At 38.2% G+C, this 23,886-nt stretch overlaps 3 protein-coding genes and 1 non-coding gene across 18 annotated transcripts in view; all 4 read right to left on the reverse strand.

The window, feature by feature from the left end:
• LOC133525828 (uncharacterized protein CG43867) overlaps window positions 1-9,562 on the reverse strand; it is a 515,679-nt gene extending 506,117 nt beyond the window's left edge. For 2 of the 8 annotated variants that reach the window (XM_061862225.1, XM_061862220.1), the window contains exon 1: window positions 9,164-9,560. The gene's annotated coding sequence lies outside the window, so the exon portion shown is untranslated. Of the gene's footprint in view, window positions 1-9,163 lie in introns of all 8 variants that reach the window. The other 6 variants (XM_061862223.1, XM_061862224.1, XM_061862221.1 and 3 more) reach the window with 5 other exon arrangements.
• On the reverse strand, window positions 3,148-5,024 carry LOC133525798 (uncharacterized). 2 transcript variants are annotated; one of them, XM_061862186.1, is made up of 2 exons: window positions 4,736-5,024; window positions 3,148-4,351 (listed from the first exon to the last, which is right to left on the reverse strand). In XM_061862186.1, exons 1-2 carry the CDS (start codon window positions 4,869-4,871, stop codon window positions 4,218-4,220), a joined length of 270 nt encoding a protein of 89 aa, XP_061718170.1. In that variant the 5' UTR covers window positions 4,872-5,024; the 3' UTR covers window positions 3,148-4,217. The 2 variants fall into 2 exon arrangements, with proteins under 2 accessions (XP_061718170.1, XP_061718169.1); XM_061862185.1 differs by having other exon boundaries at window positions 3,148-5,024.
• Window positions 9,563-9,899: 337 nt separating the features above from the next.
• Window positions 9,900-9,971, reverse strand: Trnah-gug (transfer RNA histidin (anticodon GUG)). Its single transcript has one exon. It is a non-coding gene; the product is annotated as a tRNA-His (tRNA).
• Window positions 9,972-15,349: 5,378 nt separating this feature from the next.
• The window catches only part of LOC133525834 (serine/threonine-protein kinase minibrain), a 211,938-nt gene continuing 203,401 nt past the window's right edge, over window positions 15,350-23,886 (reverse strand). For 5 of the 7 annotated variants that reach the window (XM_061862237.1, XM_061862236.1, XM_061862239.1 and 2 more), the window contains exon 12: window positions 15,350-17,655. In XM_061862237.1, the coding sequence (XP_061718221.1) occupies window positions 17,504-17,655 (152 nt within the window). In that variant the 3' untranslated portion in view covers window positions 15,350-17,503. Of the gene's footprint in view, window positions 17,682-22,733; window positions 22,809-23,886 lie in introns of all 7 variants that reach the window. The other 2 variants (XR_009800638.1, XM_061862241.1) reach the window with 2 other exon arrangements.

The following is a 23,886-nucleotide window of genomic DNA, read 5'->3' on the forward strand; positions in this document are numbered from 1 at the left end:
GGGTCAGTTGTTCAGAACTGTCACATTTTTGTTCTAACTGACATGCCGATATCGTCCGGACTCCGGCAGCCTGTTAGTCAGTGGTCGACTCAAAATCAGTAAGACAGAAAACCCCACATAATACACATAATATAGCCATTGCAGTTTATTTAGCTATTCCAATGCTAAGCGCTACCACAGAGAAGTGGTTCGATTTCCTAGGAGGTACCTACTAATTGCCTCAGATTGTCTAACCGCATTCATGTTTTATATGTAGTTGACATTACGATGACGATAAGCCACTGATCTACAGGAAGCAATAACTTAAGTTGCTAAATATCGCACTATGCTGTGGTTCAAAAATTTACAAAGTACGAACCAATAGTTTTAAGACCTTTTAGAGGCTCGTAATTTAATAAGGTGCATGTCGAATGCACCTTATTAAATTACGAGTGACAGCAATGCGGGTAAATCTTTATTTCCGACGTTTTGACGAAGGTTGCACAGGTATTGTTTGCGGATTTCCCAGCAAACAATTAAAATTGTGATTTCATATGGGTTCCCACATGTGTTTGAGTTCAAACATGATCATCATATGAGTAGGTAAATGTGACAATTCCACTATCTGGGATAGCTCTTTAAACTGTACTATCAACAAATCAAACTGACGACCGGGGTTGTAAAATTTCTTTTCGTGTGAGTAGGTATCAGAAACACGGAACTACGCTCCAGAACTAGAGTTGTAGATGTAGGCGTCAAGACCGCTAAGCTTAAGTGGGACTGGGCTGGACATGTCTGCCGCATGTACTCGGAAAAGTGGGCCAAAATGGTTACTGAGTGGGACCCACGGAACACCATAGACGGTGCAGGACGGGACGCAGGCAGACCGAAAATGAGATGGTCGTGGGGTGACTAGGATGCATTCCAAAATGGTGGCCAACGACAGGGTCGAGTGGAGAAAACGAGGGGAGGCCTTTGCCCAGCAGTGGGACGCTAAAGTAGGGTAACAAAAAAGAGTAGGTAAATGTGACAATTCCACTCGCCTAAAGCTTGTTTAAACTGTAGATACTATCCGCAAACCAAACTGACGATTATTCGCTAGGTGCACGACTGGTGCTGCCCTCATTTTGTCGACTTTTCTACGTTAAATCTTATGGAGTAAAATTAGTTCTGACGGCTGCCGCTAGCACATTCCATAATATTACGTGTGTTTGTGACAATCAGCGACACCGACCTTGCACCTTTCTAATAGGTAAGTATGTTTGCACAAGCCTATGAACTTCCCTTTTAAATACTAACGCCAACATTCCTGCCCCGGCATAAAATATCTACCACGAGGCTGGGCTGGGTACCGGGCAGTTTACCGGGAAAAATTTCTGAAATTTCCAGCGAAGAATGTCCGAATACAATCCCAGATGTAAATTAAATCTGGCCCTTGGTCCGAGTCCGGCAGAGCAACGATGAATTCGTGTTAGCGGACTTATTTCCGAAATTTATTTGGAAGTCTGAAATATTGTAGGGCTTCTGAGAAGTTGATAACTGTCTTTCTTAATAAATTACTATATTGGCAGTAAGTACTGCACTATTTGTTGGCACACTTAGCACTTTTCACCGTATTTTATGTGGTGATAAAACATAAATGTAAGCAAAATCTGTTACATGCATGCCGTGTTTACCTGTAATTGGGTGAATATTACTCAAGCGATCTTATAGGTATTTTATAACTTGTCATTTATAAGTATTTTTTCTATTTTTTTACCTGTTGGCAAACCTAAATAAACAAATTATTTCCTAGAAAAATGATTGGTATATAGGTACCAATCATTGGCTAGTTTACTCTATCATTACAAAACAACGACGAATCCGATCTAGGCAATCTAGTTTGTCTTCAGTCACTATAACGCACACGACTGGCACACTTCGTCCAAGCTGGCACAACAATAAATTTGTAGATACGACCAAGTACGGCTGACGATTTTGCAGCCTAGCTTAAACTCGGACTTTTACGCAAACGAATTTGTGTAAACATGGCTAAACATAGAAGGTACAAATATAATAAAAAACCGGACAAATGCGAATCGGACTCGCTCACCGAGGGTTCCGTACAAGTGTAACTTATCTTTTTTTTTTACAAATTTAGATTTTTGTGATTTTTCCCTGTATTTGTAGTGTAAGACGATTAATTACTTGCCAAGTTTTATAGTTCTAGGTCAACGGAAAGTATCATAAGAATTTTGATTCCCTTGAGAATGTCAAAATATACGTTTGTTGCGGCAAAAACTTTTTCACAGCTTCTACTCGATACCTCCACGCGTTCCCGAGATAAAGGATCTTGACAGACAGATGGACAGACGAACAACAAAGTGATCCTTCAAGGTTTCGGCTTATGAGTTTGGTTTGACCTAAAACTACCTGTGATTTTTAAATTAAAGGAGCAATGGGAAAATTTATTGCTTGTGGCAAGATTCGAACCCGCGACCTTTCTGAACACCGTTTAGATCGTTTTACCCAACCTTTGTTCAAATGAAAAAAGTTCTAGTGACGTTCATAACGGCTTTGACAATCTTGAAAAGACAAACCAGCATTTGCATAATAAGCGCCAAGTTGTGGAAAAAGGGTGACGAAAATATAATGCTCATTAAAATCTTTAATGGTAAATTTTAGAGACAACGCAAATGTGTTGAGGTAAAACAAATGCATACGCAATATTTCAAAAAGTGCAAAATAAACTCCCGTTGTGGTGGAAGACAGTTTGAGCGCTACACGACGCTGAGGTGGCGACACGGCACTGTCTCGTCTTGGACGGATCGCTCCCGAGGGCTATATGCAGCAGCCTTTCACGACGAGGCATACTCGTGAGCTCATCCCTATCCCTACTAGTATAAGTTGAACTGACGAACTACCGTGCTAAATTGGAAGTTACGCTTCCTAAACTGGTTTGGTGCCAGTGCCGGTGAGTACTGAACAACAGGCCAGTGCAGTTTATTCTGGATGTTCCATATTGTAAGATATGGTGGCTAAAACATATGCAACCGCATTTGCTATGGACAACATTGAAAATGTTATTATTAGAGTCTGTGCGGAAAGACACGAGTCGTGGAATGTATTGGGCCCCATACATTCCACGACTCTTCTCTTCCCGCACAGACTTTAAATAAAAACCCGAACTATGTTATTGTTTTTTTTTTAATAAGCTTAAATATAACAAATAAAAACCTTTTCACAAATATTAATGCAAGTAAAATAATGAAGTTTCTTTTTACATTTCGTAACCGGTTCGGTTGATGTACTCGTAACTAGAGCCAATGTTTGCCTTTTCGAAACCACAATTGATGTAACCAGAACGTAAGTAGATCCGTAATAGAGAGGCTTTATATTCCGTACACACAAATTCTCAGAACCAATAAATCACATATTACGCCAATTACGTAACGGTCAGCATTTCCTTAATCCGAACGGTGGGTCCCAAGTTAGAAAAAGGGCTCAGAGCCCGACTTTCGCGGCCTCTACCAAGGTTCAATTGATTTATGCCTACCGATAAGCATCGGAAAGTTTCTCAAACACCGCAGCATCCGACGAAAAACTATAGTTTCTGTTTGCGGGGGCGGAGTGCCATTGTAATAAGTTCTGGAGGAAGGATTTGTGGCTGTAAGTTAGCGCACGGCTGCCCTGATTCCCAAGATATCGATCCCGGCCGCTCGCTGCAGATGAAAAACCGCCCGCTACGCCTGGCCCACTTCGTCTAAAACTACCAATGACACAAGCGGTTTTCGTATATATTTTATTACAATATGTGAGATGTTGAATCGGAGCGCTCGTTAGTCGGACTGTTCGCGGTAACGCGAGCGCGCCATCACAGGTAATCGGAAGCGATCATCGCAAAAATGAGTATAATTTAGTGCGCTTCGCGTTCCAGTCGCACCAAATTGATGCCATTACGCAATGACACACTGCGGTGCGCCGTAACTGTTGACCATTTTATTTCATAAGTCCGGGAATTGTGCATATCTAGGACGTTAGTACATTACATTACATGTCTCACTGATCAGAATTTTTGATATGTACATACATGCCGCACCGCTTGCCTTTCAGTATCTGCCTATGGTGTGATTTAACGTTTTCTCTGAGAAATTCCGTTGGTAAATACCAAGGAGTATGATTCTCAATGTTTTTTTCTGAAAGCCCAAGTAAAAGTTCCTTACAGGAAACGTATATTATGTTTTCTGTCTGTTGGTGTACTAAGCCACTACACGTTCCCGTACCTTTCTCTTTTCTGGTTTGATCTTCTTAACTGGTGTAGGTTTGGGTGGGGAGTCATCACGAAGATGAGCAGGCAATATACACTTCATCGATGTGCCGACGACGATGCGCTCTGCAACGCGGTACTGTTTGTCAGTGAACGGTCTCAAAAGAGCGTACTGGATCCCCATAGATTTGCCTTTCAGCATGTCGTCTTTCAGAAAGATGTTGTCATACAATTTAGTTTTCATGTACTCCAAAACTTTCTGGATTTCTGAATTGTTTAATTTGAATAGTGCCGCGATTGCAATTTTGTCTAAATCCTCGGAGTCTTTAAGTTCTATTTGGAGTTTAACGTTCTGGTTTTCGGAAGGGTAGATGATGTCTTTGATTTGGAACCGGTTAGGTCCGGCACCGAGCATGAAGGCGCACCTGAAGTAAGGCTGTCCACTAAGGACGTTATTAAGCCAGGTGGAGTTTCTCTCTAACGCATGGAGGAGAAAGTTAATAAACTCACTGATTTCCTTCTGGCGCCTAGAGGGGACTATGGCAGCTAAGGCGATCTCGGGGAGGTTGTCACCTAAGTTGACGCTTGGTGGCTCCTTTGCGCGCTTGACTGGGATCTTCGTTTTTAAACTTTTAAGAGAGGGCATGATGAGTGTCCTTAAATTGCAGGTTATATGACGACAATCAATTTGGAATTTATTTTCTTTAAAATTTTCGAGATCAACAACCAAATGACAGAAGTCTATAGTTTAGTTTTTTTTTAATACTGTAATGACAACTTTACAGCTTGAGATCTTTTATAGGATTTATACTCTTTACTACCTCTGAAGTCGGTTTGCCCTAGATCCTGCTCCTCAAAATACCTACTGATTTCCTAAGAAATAAAGCCGCATAATCTCCTTTACGTAGCTACTTTTGTTTATTTCAAACAAACCCCGACCAACCAATAACAATAAAATACAAGTAATACATCATACTACTTCTATTTCAGTATCAATTTGATTTATTTATGGCTATCAAAACAGGTTCACACGTTTTATCTTCATTACTAATATACTCGGGCAAAACCACTTGTCAGTAGAAAAAAGGCGCGACATTCAAATTTTCTCTGTAGACAACCCGCCGCCTTTTTCTACTGGCGGCCATTTAGCTTGCCAAACTTTAGGTATAGGTATAAGAATCGATAAGTTTTCAACCAACTTTAAACTTAATACATTTTGATTTTTATTAAAATATTATATACCTGGCAACATTAATTCGTCTTAAAGTGGAACCCAGACAGTCAAATTTTTCACACAATCTGATTTCATTGTCAATTAAAATATGTGGTGTAGATGCGGATGCGGATGCACAAATGACACTCAACGATATTGGCTTGCCGATCCTACTTGATTCGATTTTGACCTATCAAATTAGGTGGATGCATCCACAATGCAAAAGTATACATTTTTACAATCGGTGACAATTACTAGACAATCTAAACACAAGTCAGTTCAGCAGAGGTGTCAAATTAAATATGGATTTTATATCTTTCTGTTTAGGGGTTGACGGGTAGAGAATAGGCATTAAGTCCGCCATTTGTATATTTGGCAATTAAGTTTAAATAAATAATAAAAATAGTAACAAACGTAGTGATTATATGCTCTTTGATAGTGACTAAAATGATATTTACGCTAGACTAGATGAGATTGACACTAATTTTATTTCTGATCAAATTGACAATTTAATTGTCCCGTGTGAATTTTAAAATCCACTACTCGTTTAGAGAGTAAAAAAATAAGAATAAGAACTCATACCTATATGTTATCTGTGGCTCCTTTTTAGGGTTCCGTAGCCAAATGGCAAAAAACGGAACTCTTATAGATTCGTCATGTCCGTCTGTCTGTCCGTTTATGTCACAGCCATTTTTTTCCGAAACTATAAGAGCTACACTGTTCAAACTTGGTAAGTAGATGTATTCTATGAACCGCATTAAGATTTTTACACAAAAATAGAAAAAAAAAACAATAAATTTTGGGGGTTCCCTAATATAAACTCAAAAACCTTTTTTCATCAAACCCATACGTGTGGGGTATCTATAGATATGTCTTCAAAAATGATATTGATGTTTCTAATATCATTTTTGTTCTAAACTAAATAGTTTGCGCAAGAGACACTTCCAAAGTGGTAAAATGTGTCCCCCCCACCCCTGTAACTTCTAAAATAACAGAATGAAAATTAAAAAAAAAAAATGATATCCATGCAAACTTCCACCGAAAATTGGTTTGAACGAGATCTAGTAAGTAGTTTTTTTTAATACGTCATAAAATTATAATTTTTTTTTTCATCAAAACCATACGTGTGGGGTATCTATGGATAGGTCTCCAAAAATGATATTTAGGTTTTTAATATAATTTTTTTCTAAACTGAATAGTTTGCGCGAGAGACACGTCCAAAGTGGTAAAATGAGTGTCCAAAGTGGTAAAATGTTGAACAAGATCTATCCCCCCCCCCCCCCCTCCCAACCCTGTAACTTCTAAAATAACAGAATGAAAAATCTAAAAAAAATATATGATATACATTACCATGCAAACTTCAACCGAAAATTGGTTTGAACGAGATCTAGTAAGTAGTTTTTTTTAATACGTCATAAATGGTACGGAACCCTTCATGGGCGAGTCCGACTCGCACTTGGCCGCTTTTTTTCTCGTGTGACAGTTCTAGTTAACCTTTTTTCGTGACTTGTGAATGTGTTTGTGTATGTAACTTACTTTGTTCTTTTTCAGAAGTAATAGATAAAATTTGTTTGATTAAAGGCTGCAAGTCGTTTTTCCTGGAAACCAACTAAAAACATTATTTAGTATTCCGTAAGATTGACAATTTCTTACGCCAAAAACGTAACGTAACGAACGAGTAGGTAAATAGGTAAAACTGCTACGTCAAAGTATACGCACTTTGATATTTTCCCTCCTTTTAATTAAGTACAAATAAAAGCAAATCGTTAAAGTTAGTGCAACCGGGTGTACTTGGGGTATACAGTACACGTACACTACCCACCAATATAATACACTACACTACCTACCACTAATGTATTATGTAGCTTATAGGTACCATTATTTATTTGTACTTAATGTAAACCACTAGTAAGACTGCGATAGGTATAATTACTTACCTACCTTCTCTGATTGTGTAAATTAATAAATAGATTTTAAAACAAACTGGTTCTATCGCCAATTTTTTTGTTACCTTTTACCGGTTTTAACTATGTTTTCTAATGTGTTCACAACGCGAGTTTTAAATGAATCAATAGATAGGTATAGGTAAGGCAACTAGGCAACTAGATAGACAAGAACCTTTACCTATTTCATAAAAAGCTTATTATTAGGTAGGTAGATGACAGCACTGGCGATAGCTGCTACACAGGTCGTGCAAACGCCCCAGAGCAGTTGTCGGAGTGTAGGATGCGACTTGTGTCTGAGATCGAGACGTCCCTTGAATAGGTCTCCGAATGGGGTAGACGTAATCTCGTCCAGTTCAACCCCAGTAAGACCGGTCTGCGCGTTTTACGAAAAAAAAAACCATTTGTCACGGCGCCAAAGTTTCAGGGCATTCCCCTAACCATCGCTAAAAGTATCGGGATACTTGGTGTCGACATTACAAACGAAGTCCAGTTTAGAAGTCATCTGGAACATAAGGCCAAACTGGCCTCCAAGAAGCTTGGGGTGCTTAACAGAGCTAAACAATAACACACCGGGTCACCGTCTTTTGTTATATAAAGCGCAGGTTCGACCTCATATGGAGTACTGCTCTCATCTCTGGTCTGGCGCTCCACAATACCAGCTCCTTCCTCTTGACTCCATCCAACGGCGGGCAATTCGTATTGTCGGTAATCCCGAACTTACTGACGGCTTAGAACCTCTTAGTCTTCGGAGAGACGTTGGCTCTCTTTGCATGTTCTACCGTCTGTACAATGGGGAATGCTCCGAAGAACTTTTTAAATTGGTGCCATCGTCACGTTTTTATCATCGCACCTCCCGCCAAAGGAGCAAAGTTCATCCTCACTTCTTAGATACATGGCACACCAAGAATAAGCGGGCATCTCGCTCGTTTCTTCCTAGAACGTGCGGAATGTGGAATGACTTGCCTCCTGAGGTATTTCCTTTGCGCTACGACATGGGATTCTTCAAGAAGCGGGTATTTAGGGTTCTCAAGGGTAGGCAACGCTTAAGTGGCTCCTATGGTGTTGCTTATGTCCATGGGCGACAATGACCGCTTCCCATCAGGCGGCTCGTCTGCTCGTTTGCTGACTATGCTAACATAAAAAAAGGTACTAACAAATTATCTGTCTAAGAAAATTAATGTTAACTTCTATAAAGTTCTACGATTCGTGTACTTGTGTATTCAGTTTAATAAAATAAAAACATAACGCCGCAATTCTAGTTTCGTCCCAAAAAGGTACACGCTTTAGCACTGATCAGTGCATGCCTACTTTCAACTTAAGTTTTACAGAAGCATACAAAAGATTTATGATTAAATTTTTAAATAACAGGTATTTCTATCCCTTGCAGGTATGTATCTAATCTTGTTTGCCGCATAGGTACGACACCTACAACTATACTAAACGGCAGGCTAACCTAAACGGAACGCAATCGCAAGATTCGCAAAAAGTAAAGGTGGGTATATAAACCTACTTATACTGGCTTCAAAACAGAAATGTCAGTCCACTGGGGACTTTATTAGCATAAATATCGCGTACGACCACAGTCACCAAATAAACACAGAAAATAATCCCAAACATTAACCACGACAAATTTTGCCTTTCAAAGGGAAACAGCGAATGGCACGCTGCGTATCGAGGTCAAACAACGCTGCACGGACCCTTCAATATTACCTATAGCCTGTAACAGGGGTGATTCAGTTCGGTTAGGTTCAGTTTGGATAAAAAAATCATTTTACTTACGCAAACCGCTCGCATAGTTATCCCGTTAAGATTCGCTTCAACGGCAATGCTGTCACGACCTGTCGAATTCACTCACACAAACACACTTCGCTACGTAGTAAACGTCATAACCTACGTTTACTATGGTAATTACACAGTTTAACAACGTTTCTGGACTTTAACAACAGTATATCACACGCGTAACAACTATATCTTTAACATATCACGAGCACAGGTCCCTACGAGTCCTAGAACTATACAAAAAACCGTATTTCTAGGCAAACACAGCCTAATCACCACTCCTTTTCTCTCACGAATTTCTATGATAGCGCACACCGAACAGCTGCCGTGCGTGGTCGACCAAAACAAAGACTGGTAGTGACATCTGTCGACATCTTATCATAAACATTACGGCTGCAAGAAATATGAAGGCCTAGCGCGGCACCACGTTTGGTAAATATATCATAGGTGGCACTGTTATCATTCACGTATTGTTTTACTAAGTCGATCCTTGTAAAATTGTCTTATAATATCTATTTCTTTTATGTCATAAATATTCATTTAATTATTTTTTAATTCTAGAATTTTATTTAATACAGTATTTAATAATAATTAAATTTATATACAGTACTTCTCAAAAATATAATGCTACAAATAAGAAAACTAATCTGGTATTTTTTTGTTTAATTAAATAAAAGTAAAAACAAACGTTTTACAAAAAAAAAAAAGAAAACTCCGCCATGACAGTGATAATCACTGCCGTGACCAGGATTCGAACCTGGGTTACTACGGCCACAACGTAGGGTCCTAACCACTAGACGATCACGGCTATCGGAGCAAGTGAACAGTACTACGAAATTACGTATCAGTTTCGGAACTTATTCCGTTCCGTTCAACGCAAAATGCGTTTCGGTTTAAAATGAACATTTTATAGGAGTTTGCTACTATAGATCATGTCATTTACGAAGACGCGTGCCTTAACTCGTATTGTTACGTTATTAAAGGTTAGATTTGACAAATCTGCGCCTCACCTTACACATTAAACATTTTAAAGATCACTTAACCCATAGCGCTAGACATAGCATAGGCTAGACACGAGACGAGCCGCGAGCCGAGCCACTATTCGAGAGTGTATACATTAGGTCGAGGAGCTTACGAGCTGTAGCCGGAGACGAGCCGCGATCCGAGCCGTATGAGACGCGTCGGAGGCAGTAAAAGCTGTCGTGTGCTCCCGAGCAATCGAGGGAAATATGATAGGTGCCATTAGCATATAAATACAGCGTGTATTTTTGATATACTTACCACAAACTTAAACGAGACGTAGGTTTTAGTGGTATAAAATGATTCTGAAAGAAAATTTTAGTTTACTCTTAAGAGGTAAGAATAGCTTTTTGAATCTAACGAAATAAATGTAATTTTCATATGAAATTCCATTTCGGGAGAAAACGGTTTCCACTTACTAAATCTTAACAAATCACTTTGATTTTGATGTCGATCGCTTCAGCATAATATATTCTAGGCTTATAGGTTTCGCTTTTTTGAAAACCAAGAATATTTTCCATACCATACTAAAAAATCATGGAGAATAGAAAATATTTATAAGTGGAAAAACGTTTTCTCTTTTTGTATGGAAAATTTCGTGAGTAATGCAAAACCGTGGTCGAGTTCGGTTTAAAACCGCGGTATCGAGTTTTTATTTTTCATCAAAAATCTTAGTTTTCTTCGAATCTAGGTATCAAATTAAAAATTTCCCGTATTCCCGTGACCTGTCGCCATTTCATCCATCCTGTGCTAATCCGGTTTTTTACGTCACGATCAATATCGCCATCGCACTGCACGAGCGAACCGAGGTACCTACTTGAAGTCAGAGCACACCGGCAATGTAACGCCATCGAGGTCTATGGCAGCGAACCCGGAGAGACCGCCGAAATCGCAGAACATATGTTCAGTTTTAGATCTGCTGATCTTCAGGCCAACATTCTCCAGTTTCCGCCGCCATTCCTCAAGTCTCTGCTCAAGGCTCTGTAACTCGAGTCCGTCTTCACCCACAAGCACAATGTCATCAGCGAAAAGCATACACTAGGGTGCCTCCTCCTGTATATCCGACGACAGAGCGTCTATAATAAGCAGAAAGAGGTAGGGACTCGGAGACATATAAATTCTTAAAACCATAGAAACACCCGTGACTCGAGAACAAATATTCGTGCTCATGCCACAAATAAATGAGTTGTGTAATTAATTAAAACACGTTCTTTGTTTTGTAATTACAAAATTATTACAAATTATCTGCTTTTTTCAAAGGTTGACTGGTATGGTAGAGAATGCCTTATAGCATTAAGTCCATCTTTTGTACGATTGTATTTTCTTTTGTACAATAAATATTAAATAAACAAAAGTTTTTCAATTGTTTTGCCGATTAAAACCTATGAGTATGGTCTCATTCGATTCAGCGCAAAAAGTACACGAAAATGTCACCTCACTCGCCTAGATTGTAAAATGTGCATATTTTAAAATGAACCCCCAGAACATACCCTCCGAAAAGGGGGTCCGCCCCTAAATTTTAATAGGACTCTGCAGATCCTCATTTCTAGTGCCAAGATAAAGGTCTTAAACAAATTTTTATCGATGTACATATTTTGCCACCAAATTGCCATATTTAGTCTTATTTTACCTGTACTATATTTTTTAATACTTTGGAGGACAATTTCTCGCAATAGGTTGAGTCTGGGCAGCTAAAAAAAGCGGCCAAGTGCGAGTCGGACTCGCGCATGAAGGGTTCCGTACCATTTAAGGCGTATTAAAAAAAATCTACTTACTAGATCTTGTTCAACATTTTACCACTTAGGACGCACATTTTACCACTTTGGAAGTGTCTCTCGCGCAAACTATTCAGTTTAGAAAAAAATGATATTAGGAACCTAAATATCATTTTTGAAGACCTATCCATAGATACCCCACACGTATGAGTTTGATGATTTTATTTTTTTTTAATTTTAAGACGTATTAAAAAAAAAACTACTTACTAGATCTCGTTCAAACCAATTTTCGGTGAAAGTTTGCATGGCAATGTATATCATATATTTTTTTTAGATTTTTCATTCTGTTATTTTAAAAGGATGAGGAATTGGAACTAGTAGATAGCACAGTTTTTCTTGGTATAACTTTAGATTCTAAACTACAATGGGGTCCCCATATTGCTAATCTCTCGAATAGACTGAGTTCTGCAGCTTTTGCAGTGAGCAAGATCCGTCAGTTAACAGACGTGAAAACAGCTCGATTAGTTTACTTTAGTTACTTTCATAGCATTATGTCATATGGTATTTTACTATGGGGCAGTGCTTCAGAGATAAATACCATTTTTGTTCTGCAGAAGAGGGCTATTCGTGCAATATATAAAATGTACCATAGAGACACACTTAGAGATAAGTTTAAGGACATTAACATAATGACAGTGCACTGTCAATATATTTATGAGAATATTCTGTATGTACATAAAAACATTGCCAGTTTTAAGAAAAACTGTGAAATACATAATATTAATACTAGAAATAAGCATAAGCTCGCAGTGCCCTTCACTAGGCTCCATAAAATTAAGAAATCATTCATGGGTAATTGTGTAAGATTTTACAATAAACTTCCTAATATTATAACTGAATTGTCTGTTAGTAAATTTAAAAATTATGTAAAACGTAAGCTTATCTCTAAAGCCTATTATAGCACACAAGACTACATGAATGATGAAACACCGTGGGATTAAGTGTGATTGTAAAGAATGAATTATTTATTGTTATGTTATTAATGATGAAATTGATAATTCAATGTATATATATACCGTATTATTTGACATTTAGATTTTATTCTAGAAAGGTTCTAGACTAGTATTTTTATACAATTTTGATGTTTGTCGATCCTTTTGTGAAATTCTTATTATTAAGTTTACCATATCTATAATAGTTCAATGTTTTTTTTAGAACAATAATAACTGCATCAATAAATTGCTCTGATATTTAGATTAAGATGATATTTGTAAAATTTGACGATTTAAAAGTGCTTGTTGCTAGGCCTATTTGAATAAAGAATATTTTGACTTGACTTGACTTGAAGTTACGGGGGGGGGGGGGACCACGACACACTTTTTACCACTTTGGAAGTGTCTCTCGCGCAAACTATTCAGTTTAGAAAAAAATGATATTAGAAACCTCAATATCATTTTTAAAGACCTATCCATAGATACCCCACACGTATGGGTTTGATGAAAAAAGATTTTTTGAGTTTCAGTTCTAAGTATGGGAAACCCCCAAAATTTGTTTTTTTTTCTATTTTTGTGTAAACATCATAATGCGGTTCATAGAATACATCTACTTACCAAGTTTGAACAGTATAGCTTTTATAGTTTCGGAAAAAAGTGGCTGTGACAGAATCGGACAGACAGACGGACATGACGAATCTATAAGGGTTCCGTTTTTTGCCATTTGGCTACGGAACCCTAAAAATACGTGTCCGTTATTTTAGACTACTCTATAACATATATAAATATAAATCAAATCGGAACTGGACACTCCGGTACCTTTCCTAGACGTTTTAAAGCATTATTTGTACTGGATTCAAACTTTCAACCCCATTTTAAACCTTTTAGGGGATGAATTTTTAAAAACGCTGAAATTACTTTGTTTATATTCTAATAAGATGTCTTTATACAAAGATTCAAGTCCCGCACTCAAAAAAATGTTTGACCTTGTTGTTTGTTGTTACAAACTTTCATCCCCCTTTTCACCACCTTAGGGGATGAATTTTCAAAAACATTGAAATTTGTTTTGTTTTATTTTAATAAATAACCTTGTGACAAAGTTTCTAGTTCCTAGTTCAAAGTAAAACTCGAACCCCATACAATCCTTATTACCACCAACTTTTTTTTCCCAGTAGTTACGAGTACCACTGGTGAAAGGTGGGTTTTTTTTTCAGTACTTACCACCAAAATTTGGTTAGCGTTCAATACTAACAAAAACAGTATAAATATAGAGTGCTTTAATCAATAATTAACTAAAAGTCGAATTAATTATAAGTTAATTAGTTATTCGTTTAATTTTAAGTCGATTACTGTTTCAGTAAACTGCCTTAGAAGTGATCAAAAATAGTCGGTCTTTGAGTGATTTGTTTGTTCGTTTGTATAATTGTGACTTTATTTATTGAAACGGACCTTTTTGTCGATGCTCCTATAAAACAACGCTGCGCTACACAGTGCGGCGTAAGCGCCCTCGACAAAAGATCCAGGATCCATGTTTCATAGATAACGTCTGCAATTAATTCGACTTACAATTAATAAGATAAATTTCAACCAAACGTTAATTTCTCTATAACTTTTAATTTTATGCACTTGCACTGGTTGTATGTATGTATGTATATACTTTATTGTACATAGAAATAAAAACACGAAAAACACAGTTACAGAGTAAATTAAATACAACAAAGGCGAACTTATCCCTGTATGGGATCTCTTCCAGTTAACCTTTGAGGAAATGAGTAAAACAGAAGTAACGGTGAATGAATGACAAACACAAACAAAAGTGTACAATCACTGAAATTAATTAATGGTTGTAATATTTTTCATCACTTAATCAGTTAACTGAAACACGAATTATTTATTAAAGCAGTCTTTATTTATACTTCTTCTACTGTTTTTATTGGTATTGAACTATAACAACATTTTGATGGTAACTACTGGGAAAAAAAATCCACCATTTACCAGTGGTACTAGTTACCACCAAACTGAGTTAGAATAGAATAGAATATAATCATTTATTCTAGTTGGTGGTAACTAGTCGGATTTTTTTCCCAGTAGTTACCACTGGTAACAACTTAGTGGTATCTAGTGGGAATAACCCACAGTATTCTGCGTCATATTTAACGTAATCAAATTCTCAAATGCTGTTAAATGATCCTGAAGGATAGCTGCAACCCCCAATCTTACCCAGAATCAAGCAATTCATATTAGAATAAATTTTTGGTGGGCATTAACGCGTCCGCTAGCTGGCGCGGTTGCACGGAGCGGGTGAGCAGGTTAACGCAAAATATGTAGTATGACCAACACTAACTAGTGCGGACGCGTGTGACGGATTTTACCTACAATGGCACTCGCGTGCGTGCGTCCGCTTCGTGCAGTCGCGCCAGCCAGCGGACGCCCTTATCTCGTCGCAAGAAAACATAATAAATCGTTCTATCGTTTATTGATTTAAAATACAAAACTTAGTGACATAAAGCTCTAAATCCTTTTATTGTTACAGTGCCTGCGAACTGACAATCCGATAGGAAATAAACATTAGCTTCTCGCTCGCACTCAACATACGCCTTCTCTTTCCATACTGTCCCAGTACAAATAAATAGTATAGGTAGTATATTACATACTCAAGCAAACATCTAGGGCCGTCTCGAGTAAATGAATAAGTTAGAGCTATTCAAGTGTTGATGTTCTCTCTTACCCAGTCCCATACACATGTTCCGGCAGATTCCCACTTCCGAGGTAGAAATAAATATAACATACAAGGAACAAATAATCTTATTAACATAAATCGTACTTACACTAAACAGACAAGATTTGCTATAATGTCAAATAGACGAACACATTATTCAAGAAATAAAAAATAGTTATTTCATAATTGGAAACCTGCCTTTGAATTTGTAGCATATTGTTCTATTATCAAAATTAACATACTGTCATACCTATTTCACATACTTACTCATTTCTATCAACTTTATATCTCATGAAGCAGAAAAGTATTACGGTAAATATTACACTATCAGAATGTTTCTTTACACAACAGTCAGATTAGAAATAGATTCAAACCTACAATGTAATAGAAAACCAACTACAAAATAGACAGAGCATTGAGAAGTGGTAAAATAATGTCAGAAAATACTTTAATGCTTCATGCCTGTAAACAAAACTGCACCATACAAACTTCACGTTAACTTAGTCTTTCGAGAGGGAGTTATATAAAAATTCACAGCAACGCACGCAGTACGAAATACCTGCATTCGATTGCAAATCTCCGTTTTAGCGGCTTTATTTCAAATGTTCAGTCAATGATTTCAATTATTCAACTAAATAAAATTGAACTTAAAATATCCTAAATCATGTTTTATTTCATAATAAAGTCGCTAAAGTCGAGGCCCGCGGCGGCTCGCCTTCGCCCTTGGACTGTTTCCTGCTCGGAGGGAGCGGAACTTTAACTAAGTATCACGTATGTACAAATTATGCGAATATGCGATTACGGATTCATCAAAAATAAACCTTGTGTTACATATGAATACGGCGCGAAGGGGACGAGGTCGCGGGCCCTTATTCGTAAAAAGTTCCGGCACAATAAGGCAGTGATTCAGTGTACGCTATACAAAATATCTCCGTTACAAAGTTTCAACCAGTCTGTTGCAATGAGGTTAGTCTATTGTAGATTCAAATCCAAAAAGGTTGAACAAGTCATAATTCAATTTATTAACTCTTATCTGAAATACCAAATTTTTTTATATATGATTCAACATTCTTCGTAACCTACAAGTACATTTTGTGTTTTATAGAATTACCTATCGCTACTTCTGTTTACACGTCGTTTGAATATTCCAATGGGCCAAAAATAAATCGGCTTCGACACATTAGTCTGCACGTGTTACATCGTCGATACTCCAAGCACAATTTTAGATAGGAAAAGACATTTATACAACAACTCTGAAATGCGAGGGCATCGGTTACGTCCGCCGACCGGGACCGCTCGGCGGCTAGTTCGGTACGTTTACAAATTAATTTATACATTTCAGATTATCTATTTCAGCGTCGCTTACAAAAAAAAGTCTTGGCCCTTTTTATTTCAGTCATCAGTTGCCGACACTTTAAAAATATAAAGCTTGCGATAATTAAAATCGAATGAAAGCCTAACTAGCATAGATCGTAACTAAACTATAGATTAACCAGTTTAAGTCGCAGTCTGTAATCCATTAGTCGGTTTCCTAAATTTTATATACAATATTTATTTTCTACCATATTGCGTCCTTGATATGCATTGCGTAACAATAAAAAAACCTAGCTTTCATGCCGTCGATGCATCACGATCGGGCGACGGGGGGCGGGCCCCCCGGACGTTCTCTAAGTACTGTCGAGAGAAGCGGTTACAAATAATACATGTTACAAAGTAACAAGTCACAATTATATTTTTTTACAGTCAGACTTATCGCATTAAATAAAAATATAGAGTTATAAATATGAATTCGGTCCCTCGGCCTCGGGTCGACCGCGCCGCTCACGTCACAGGGCACAGGGCACACTTGTTCGCACTGTTCACACGTCACTGCCGACAGCGGTCCGGCGCGCGGCTAGTGGATGGCGACGGGGCTGCGGGCGCGCGGCGCGCAGGGCCCGTGCAGCTCGTCGGGCGCGCGCTCCACGTCCATGCGCTCGGCCGGCAGCACGCCGGGCCCCACGCCGCCCCACACCAGCGCGCCGCCCACGCCCACTCCCACTCCCACTGCGATCACAACATTCACGTTATGCCTAGTGGACATTTACAAACACACCAGATTAGTTAAGAAAGCCTATACACCTACGAGGAGTTGACACATCTAAGGTCAATGTGGGGTCTTCCCCACGCACAGAAAAAAAGTCATGACTTTTTTTTAGACAGTCCATCGTATCCGGCTTTATCAAATATTTATTTTGCTTACTAATTGACTTGAATGATAGAGATTTGTGTGTTTTAATTAAATTGAAAACATACTATGACTTAGATTCACGTCTTATAACACAATAGCACAGTTTTGAATCATTACACAAACTGTTATCTGCGGTATAACAACTACAACATTCAAATTAATATATTTTTTTAAATACCATTAAAAATATTATGTTGGATACCTTTACAAGACAATTTGTAATATTACAGGAATTCTCTATCCAATTCCATCTATCTATTAGAAAGGGTTCCACCAATATTAAAATTGACAAATTGTTATGCAATAGACTCCAGATGTAATTAAGACAATCTTAAAATGAACGTGCTCCCACAAAGGACAGGTTAGACCCTACCCATCCACACTAGTTGGATCCAAATTGCGAGCCAGTTCCACTAATGGACACATTAAGGTAAGGAGGTTCAGGAAACTGAGTTAAAAAAGTCCCAACGATTTTTTGGATCACAATAGGGCTGCAATAAGAGAGCAATTTATAAACAGGAATGTACTTTTCTATTTCTCATGAAAGTGACTCATTGTTTATCTATGATGAGACACGTTTCGGACTCAGGGAATAATACTTTCCATGTTTTTTTTTTTTACGATAAGCAATGAAAACTCGGTTCTAAATAGATTCGTTGTATGATTTCCATTGTGATATTCAACTCCCGATAAATGATAACCAACAATAAAAGTACCCTTTTGGCTGAAAACGGCACATACTTATATTTATGTATGTATATGTATTTTTTTTTTTCAAGGTATCTTGTTTGTTTTCTGTGTATTTTGTGATAGGTTTCTTTTATTACATTTGCAATACCTACTGACACGTGTAAATTTATTAATTTCCGCTACCTAAAGATTGTCTGGAAGAGATCGCTTTTAAGCAAGAAGACGGCCTGTTCACCTCTGCTTGTGTTGCTGTTTTCTTTTGTATTGCTTCTTCTATTGGGGTGTGCAATAATAGTTATTTACATATGGTGCTACTTTCCCGCAAGCGTGCAGGAACGAGCACTTTCCGTGCATATATCGAAACTTTGCAGAGCCATAGGTACGGTAAAACGTCGTACGATACACGTGCGAATTTGCTATTTTCTGCACTTGTATCATAATAGTTATTTACGATACAAGTGCAGAAAATAGGAAATTCACAACGAGTGGTGATAAATTAAAACATGACCGAAGTGAGTGTTTGAATTCAACACGAATTGCGAATTATCTATTCGCACGTGTATCGTACGTTTTACAGTACATATGGGTCTGCATAGTTTCGACATATGCACGGAAAGTGCTCGTCCCCGCACGCGTGCGGGAAAGTAGCACCATTTTTACTGTAAAGAGTATTTGTAATTGTAAACGTTGGTTGAATTTGTACAATTAACTGTGGGGTAATGAGGCATTTCCCAACTTAGCAACAATTATTTTCAGATCGCATTAAAAGGGAGACTGACCGGCGGTGTTTAGTGTATTATACGGTTGAAAATTTTCACACAAAGTACAAGTGTTTGCTACACTAGTTCATTATTTTGTTCTGTGGATATAAGCGTTAAAACATTGTCGGAGCGGCGTCCATTTTAAGATTGGTTAATCTCTACGATGTTGTCCATGTAACAGATAACTTTGAATAAATTATATTTGCTTAAATTTCTAAAATCGGGGCGTATAATGCAGTGCAAAGGATCCTACAACAAAAATGTTTATTTTCTAAATTGATGTAAATTGTAACTTAGCGTGTGTCTATAAAATACACGTAGTAATCTACAAGGGAGATTAAAGTCATTTAAATATGTTTTTGGGTACCCATTCCACTCTGGCTCTTGAACAAGTAATGTATCACAGATCCTTTCTCTTACTAATGATTTTTCGAATAGGGTATTTTTTAAATATTTCATCTAATTGAATTCATAACGGCACAGAGCGTGACCCAAAATTATAAAATATGATTTGTTAGTGTGGCCAAAGATAATTTGAAATAGGGGTGGATTGTCAAAGAAAGCTTTGTAGCCACAGTAAATTTTCTGCCATCTTTCGACACATGATTAAAACTTTTAAAACGCCATTTGACTTTGATCCTTATTATTTCACTGACATGTATTAAATTTGTTAAATATCAATGGCGCAAAGGCCAAAGGTATGGAGGCATCGTTTCGGACGATGGCGCCACAAACTTTAGCCGACGCCCGATAAGATGCCGCCACTTTTTGGTATTTTACAATTTTAACACATATCAGTGAAATAATAAAGATCAAAGTCGAAAGATAACAGTAAATTTGCTTAGGCTACCTTTACTCAAAATACCTTTACTGTGGCTATTTAAGTATATATCTAATAAAAAAAACCCATTAAATTAAGCATAGATTCCGCGTGCAAAACAAAATACTAGTAAATTTTATTTGACAATAATGTTTTATCATCAATTTTGGCATGTTCCTTATTTTAATGCTTGTTTTAAACTTATCGTCATAATAACTTTTAGTACTTACGAGGGGTGGGTGAAAATTAATCTACCTGATTGTGAAAGAAAAGACGTAGCTGGGTAATTAATTTTTTATCTTTCTATATAATCTCCTTCTACCGAAATGCATTTATAACATTTGTGAAATAATGACATTAAACCTTTTAAAAAAAATCTTTCGGTTTGTCGTCAAAATATTCGTTCACCGTGGCTATCATCTCATTTTCAGTTGAAAATCTTCGCCCCCAGAGATCTTTCTTTAAAAGTCTGAACAGGAAATAGTCACAGGAGGCTAAATCTGGCTGATGGCGTCGAAGCCATTTCTGGCCATGGCTAACTGTGTAGTGCGAGACGTATGCACAGGTGCGTTGTCGTGTAAAATCAGAACTCCTCTGCTAAGTTTGCCCCTCCTTTTTTTATGGCATCTCTAAACACGAACTCATAGCAGCCAGTTTTTTTTTTTATTATTTATAGGCTAGGTTTTCCTCAACAGCATCCGAGCTACATCATATGCTAGAAGACCTTAGTAACGCAAGCCTCGAGGTCGGACTGAAGATGAACATGTCAAAGACCAAAGTCATGTCTAACGGCACAAAACGTAAGATTGAGGTAAACGGAGAGCACATTGCATATGTCCATGAATACCTTTATTTGGGCCAAATAGTCTCTTTCCAGGCGCGATAAGAAAAAGAGGTCGACAGACGGACCGAGAACGCATGGAAGAGCTATTGGTCTATGAAAAACCTCATGAAGGGAGACCTACCTCTGTCACTCAAACGTAGGCTCATGGACATGTGCATACTTCCAGTCCTCACTTACGGTGCTCAGACTTGGTCTTTGACAGAAGCTCAGAAGTCCAAACTCGGGGTTTGCCAGAAAGCCATGGAGCGCAGCATATTAGGTGTTAAACTAAGGGATCGCATCCGGAACACCACGCTGCGCTCTAAAACTCAGATTAGGTATAGATGTAGCTCGAGAAGTGGCCAAGTTAAAGTGGGAATGGGCTGGGCATGTCTGCCGCATGCCGAATGACTTGTGGGCCAAGATAACCACGGATTGGGTGCCCCACGAGTCAAACCGGGGATCTGGCAGACCTCGTCGGCGATGGCGGGATAACTTAGACTCCTTTTTGAGGGACTGGTCGGTCGTAGCTCAAAACCGGGATGAGTGGAAGAAGAGGGGGGAGGCCTTTGCCCAGCAGTGGGACACAATGGGCTCGTTATAATATATAATATAGGCTAGGTAGATTACTTTTCAGCCATCCCTCGTATACCATAAGAATACAGCGTCAGGTGACAAGCAAAACTCACTAATTACTAAAAAATAATTAAACAAAAATTCAACCTTATTTTAATAGTAATATGGGTTAATTATGGCTATGAACTTGTTGTGGTATATTGTGAGTTTTGCTTGTCCCCTGATGATATAACCTAATGAAACAAATGAAAAAGCATTGTGAATTCAACTATGGCACAAACATCAACACATTCTCTGCCAGCAACGCATATATGCGTTGAACGTCATACAAAATCATGCCCGCTGGCAGTGAATGTGTTAAAATGTAGAAAAGAATATCAAGTACAAGTCGCAACATACATACAAATAGTCAGAGACATTTAAGTTATGTTATAATACAATTATGACGTATTTTACAACTTGTAATCTAAAAATGCAACATAAAGCAATGTTAGCAAGAATAAAATCTGCTAACTGTAAAGCAGAGTTGATTCTTAAGCTGCAGGTCACGGAGCCACCAGAGGCAGACTTTTAGAAACAGCCAGGTTTCTTTTTATGTTCTCTTAGTCGAACAATTAACCACAGTACCATTTGTAAAGTAATAATAATTACCTATGTAATTATTTTTTAAATTATTCTTCCTTGTATAGGTACAGTCAAGTGGAAAAATATGATTACACACATCTCACTCTACAATATGTCCTAGCTCTTATGCCCACGAGTTAAGAACTATGGGCCATATTTTTGAGTAAGTTACATGGACCCCGATTTTTTCACTTAACTAACATATCATATAGCAAGCAGATCTTACGAACGATGGGACGAAATATTAATTGAAAAACAAAATAAAAACAAAATAACCCAACCCGTAGATTCTAAATCAACCAAGAGGTACATAAATAACCGTAGCGAGTGTTCAATTTTACGAATTTAGATACATGGAATGGCGCTGTCAGCTGTAAATTGTATCAAGATCTAGCCTTTATTTCTTGGCTTACAGTTTGAAATATTTCAAGGTAAAAACAGTAAAATCGTATTGAAATAAGGGCAATAAGTCGCCAATGGTAGCGGCTCTCGTGACGGCAGCGAAAGTAGCGGTAGCGTTACGGGCCGGCCACGACTCGCGCGACGTGGTCAGCGAGTCGCGGCCGGCCGAGCGGAGGAGGGCGGGGGACGGCAGCACACCTGGCGGAGGCCCAGTGGGCGGCTAGCGCTGCGCGGCGGCGCCGGCCCGCTCTAGTCATCGCGGGTCCGAGCCATCTGCCGCCGAACATTTACATTATTCACGAGCAATACCATCGGCGACGAGCGGGGACCTAGACGCTTCATCCGATCTGTGATTCGTCTCCGTTAGGATGAAATTTCTAGCGTCGCCTCGCTTCCGTTCGCCAATAGAAAACCACCATTATGTTACAAACGATATCGGGTATGGACTGTACTCCGAAAGGGAACTTTGAGGAAAGATTCTTTTAAATAGATCAATTAAGTTCCGAGTGTTTTGTCTCACAAAAGCTGTTTGAATATAAGTGTGTGCGTGAGATCGGTCGCTAGGCCCGTGATTACTCACACATGTATGATCGAGCCGCTTTGGTGAAATAAAACGTCCGTACTGATAAATTAAGATTTCAGAAGGGGACCGTTAACAAAGCCAACACCTGGGTTTTGGAAGTATTTCAAACATCGGAAAAAGGACATATTCCATCTATTGGTTTAATATGAAATTCGCGAAATCAATTTGCTTTTGCGGCTCAATGATCATAAACCGTATAAACCAAGATGGAACATTAAAGTCAGTTAATATGAAATGATGAAAGCATTTGATGTGTTAGCGGAACTCGACACAAGCTTGAGATGATCGATGTTAGGGTCAAAATGTACATATGTTCTTCGCCTTAAGATGATGTAACACGTATTGCTGGGTCATAAAACGATACCATTTGCATTTTACGAGTACTATCTTTTTCAAAGTTGTGTATGTATACACATATTAGAGAGACAAGGTAAAAGTGTACGCTCAAGTAATTTAATTTCAGTACCATTTCGTACCTTGTCACAATGAAAATAGAAAAGATACATTGATTGAGTAAGATGTACAGCTTCATACATTCTGCGATAAATCTGACTGTCAAAAGTTAACGTTTGACAATTCAGTGACCGCAAAACATATGGTGCAGTACAGCGCCATCTGTTTTGGATATCAAAATAAAAGGCACATTTTTTTTCTTAGACCTTTACCTCTCTATTATAATGAATTCTCTTTGACAATAGTATGAGGATATCGACTTTCACTGTGACAAGATATAAGTACGGAATAGTTATTTGTGCAACAAGAGAGGAA

The sequence above is a fragment of the Cydia pomonella genome, chromosome 15, assembly GCF_033807575.1.
Source record: "Cydia pomonella isolate Wapato2018A chromosome 15, ilCydPomo1, whole genome shotgun sequence".
Classification (NCBI taxonomy): Eukaryota; Metazoa; Arthropoda; class Insecta; order Lepidoptera; family Tortricidae; genus Cydia; species Cydia pomonella.

Bases quoted from the DNA above. Each gene is read 5' to 3' on its own strand.
- LOC133525798 (XM_061862185.1), bottom strand. From the start codon at position 4,871: ATGCCCTCTCTTAAAAGTTTAAAAACGAAGATCCCAGTCAAGCGCGCA.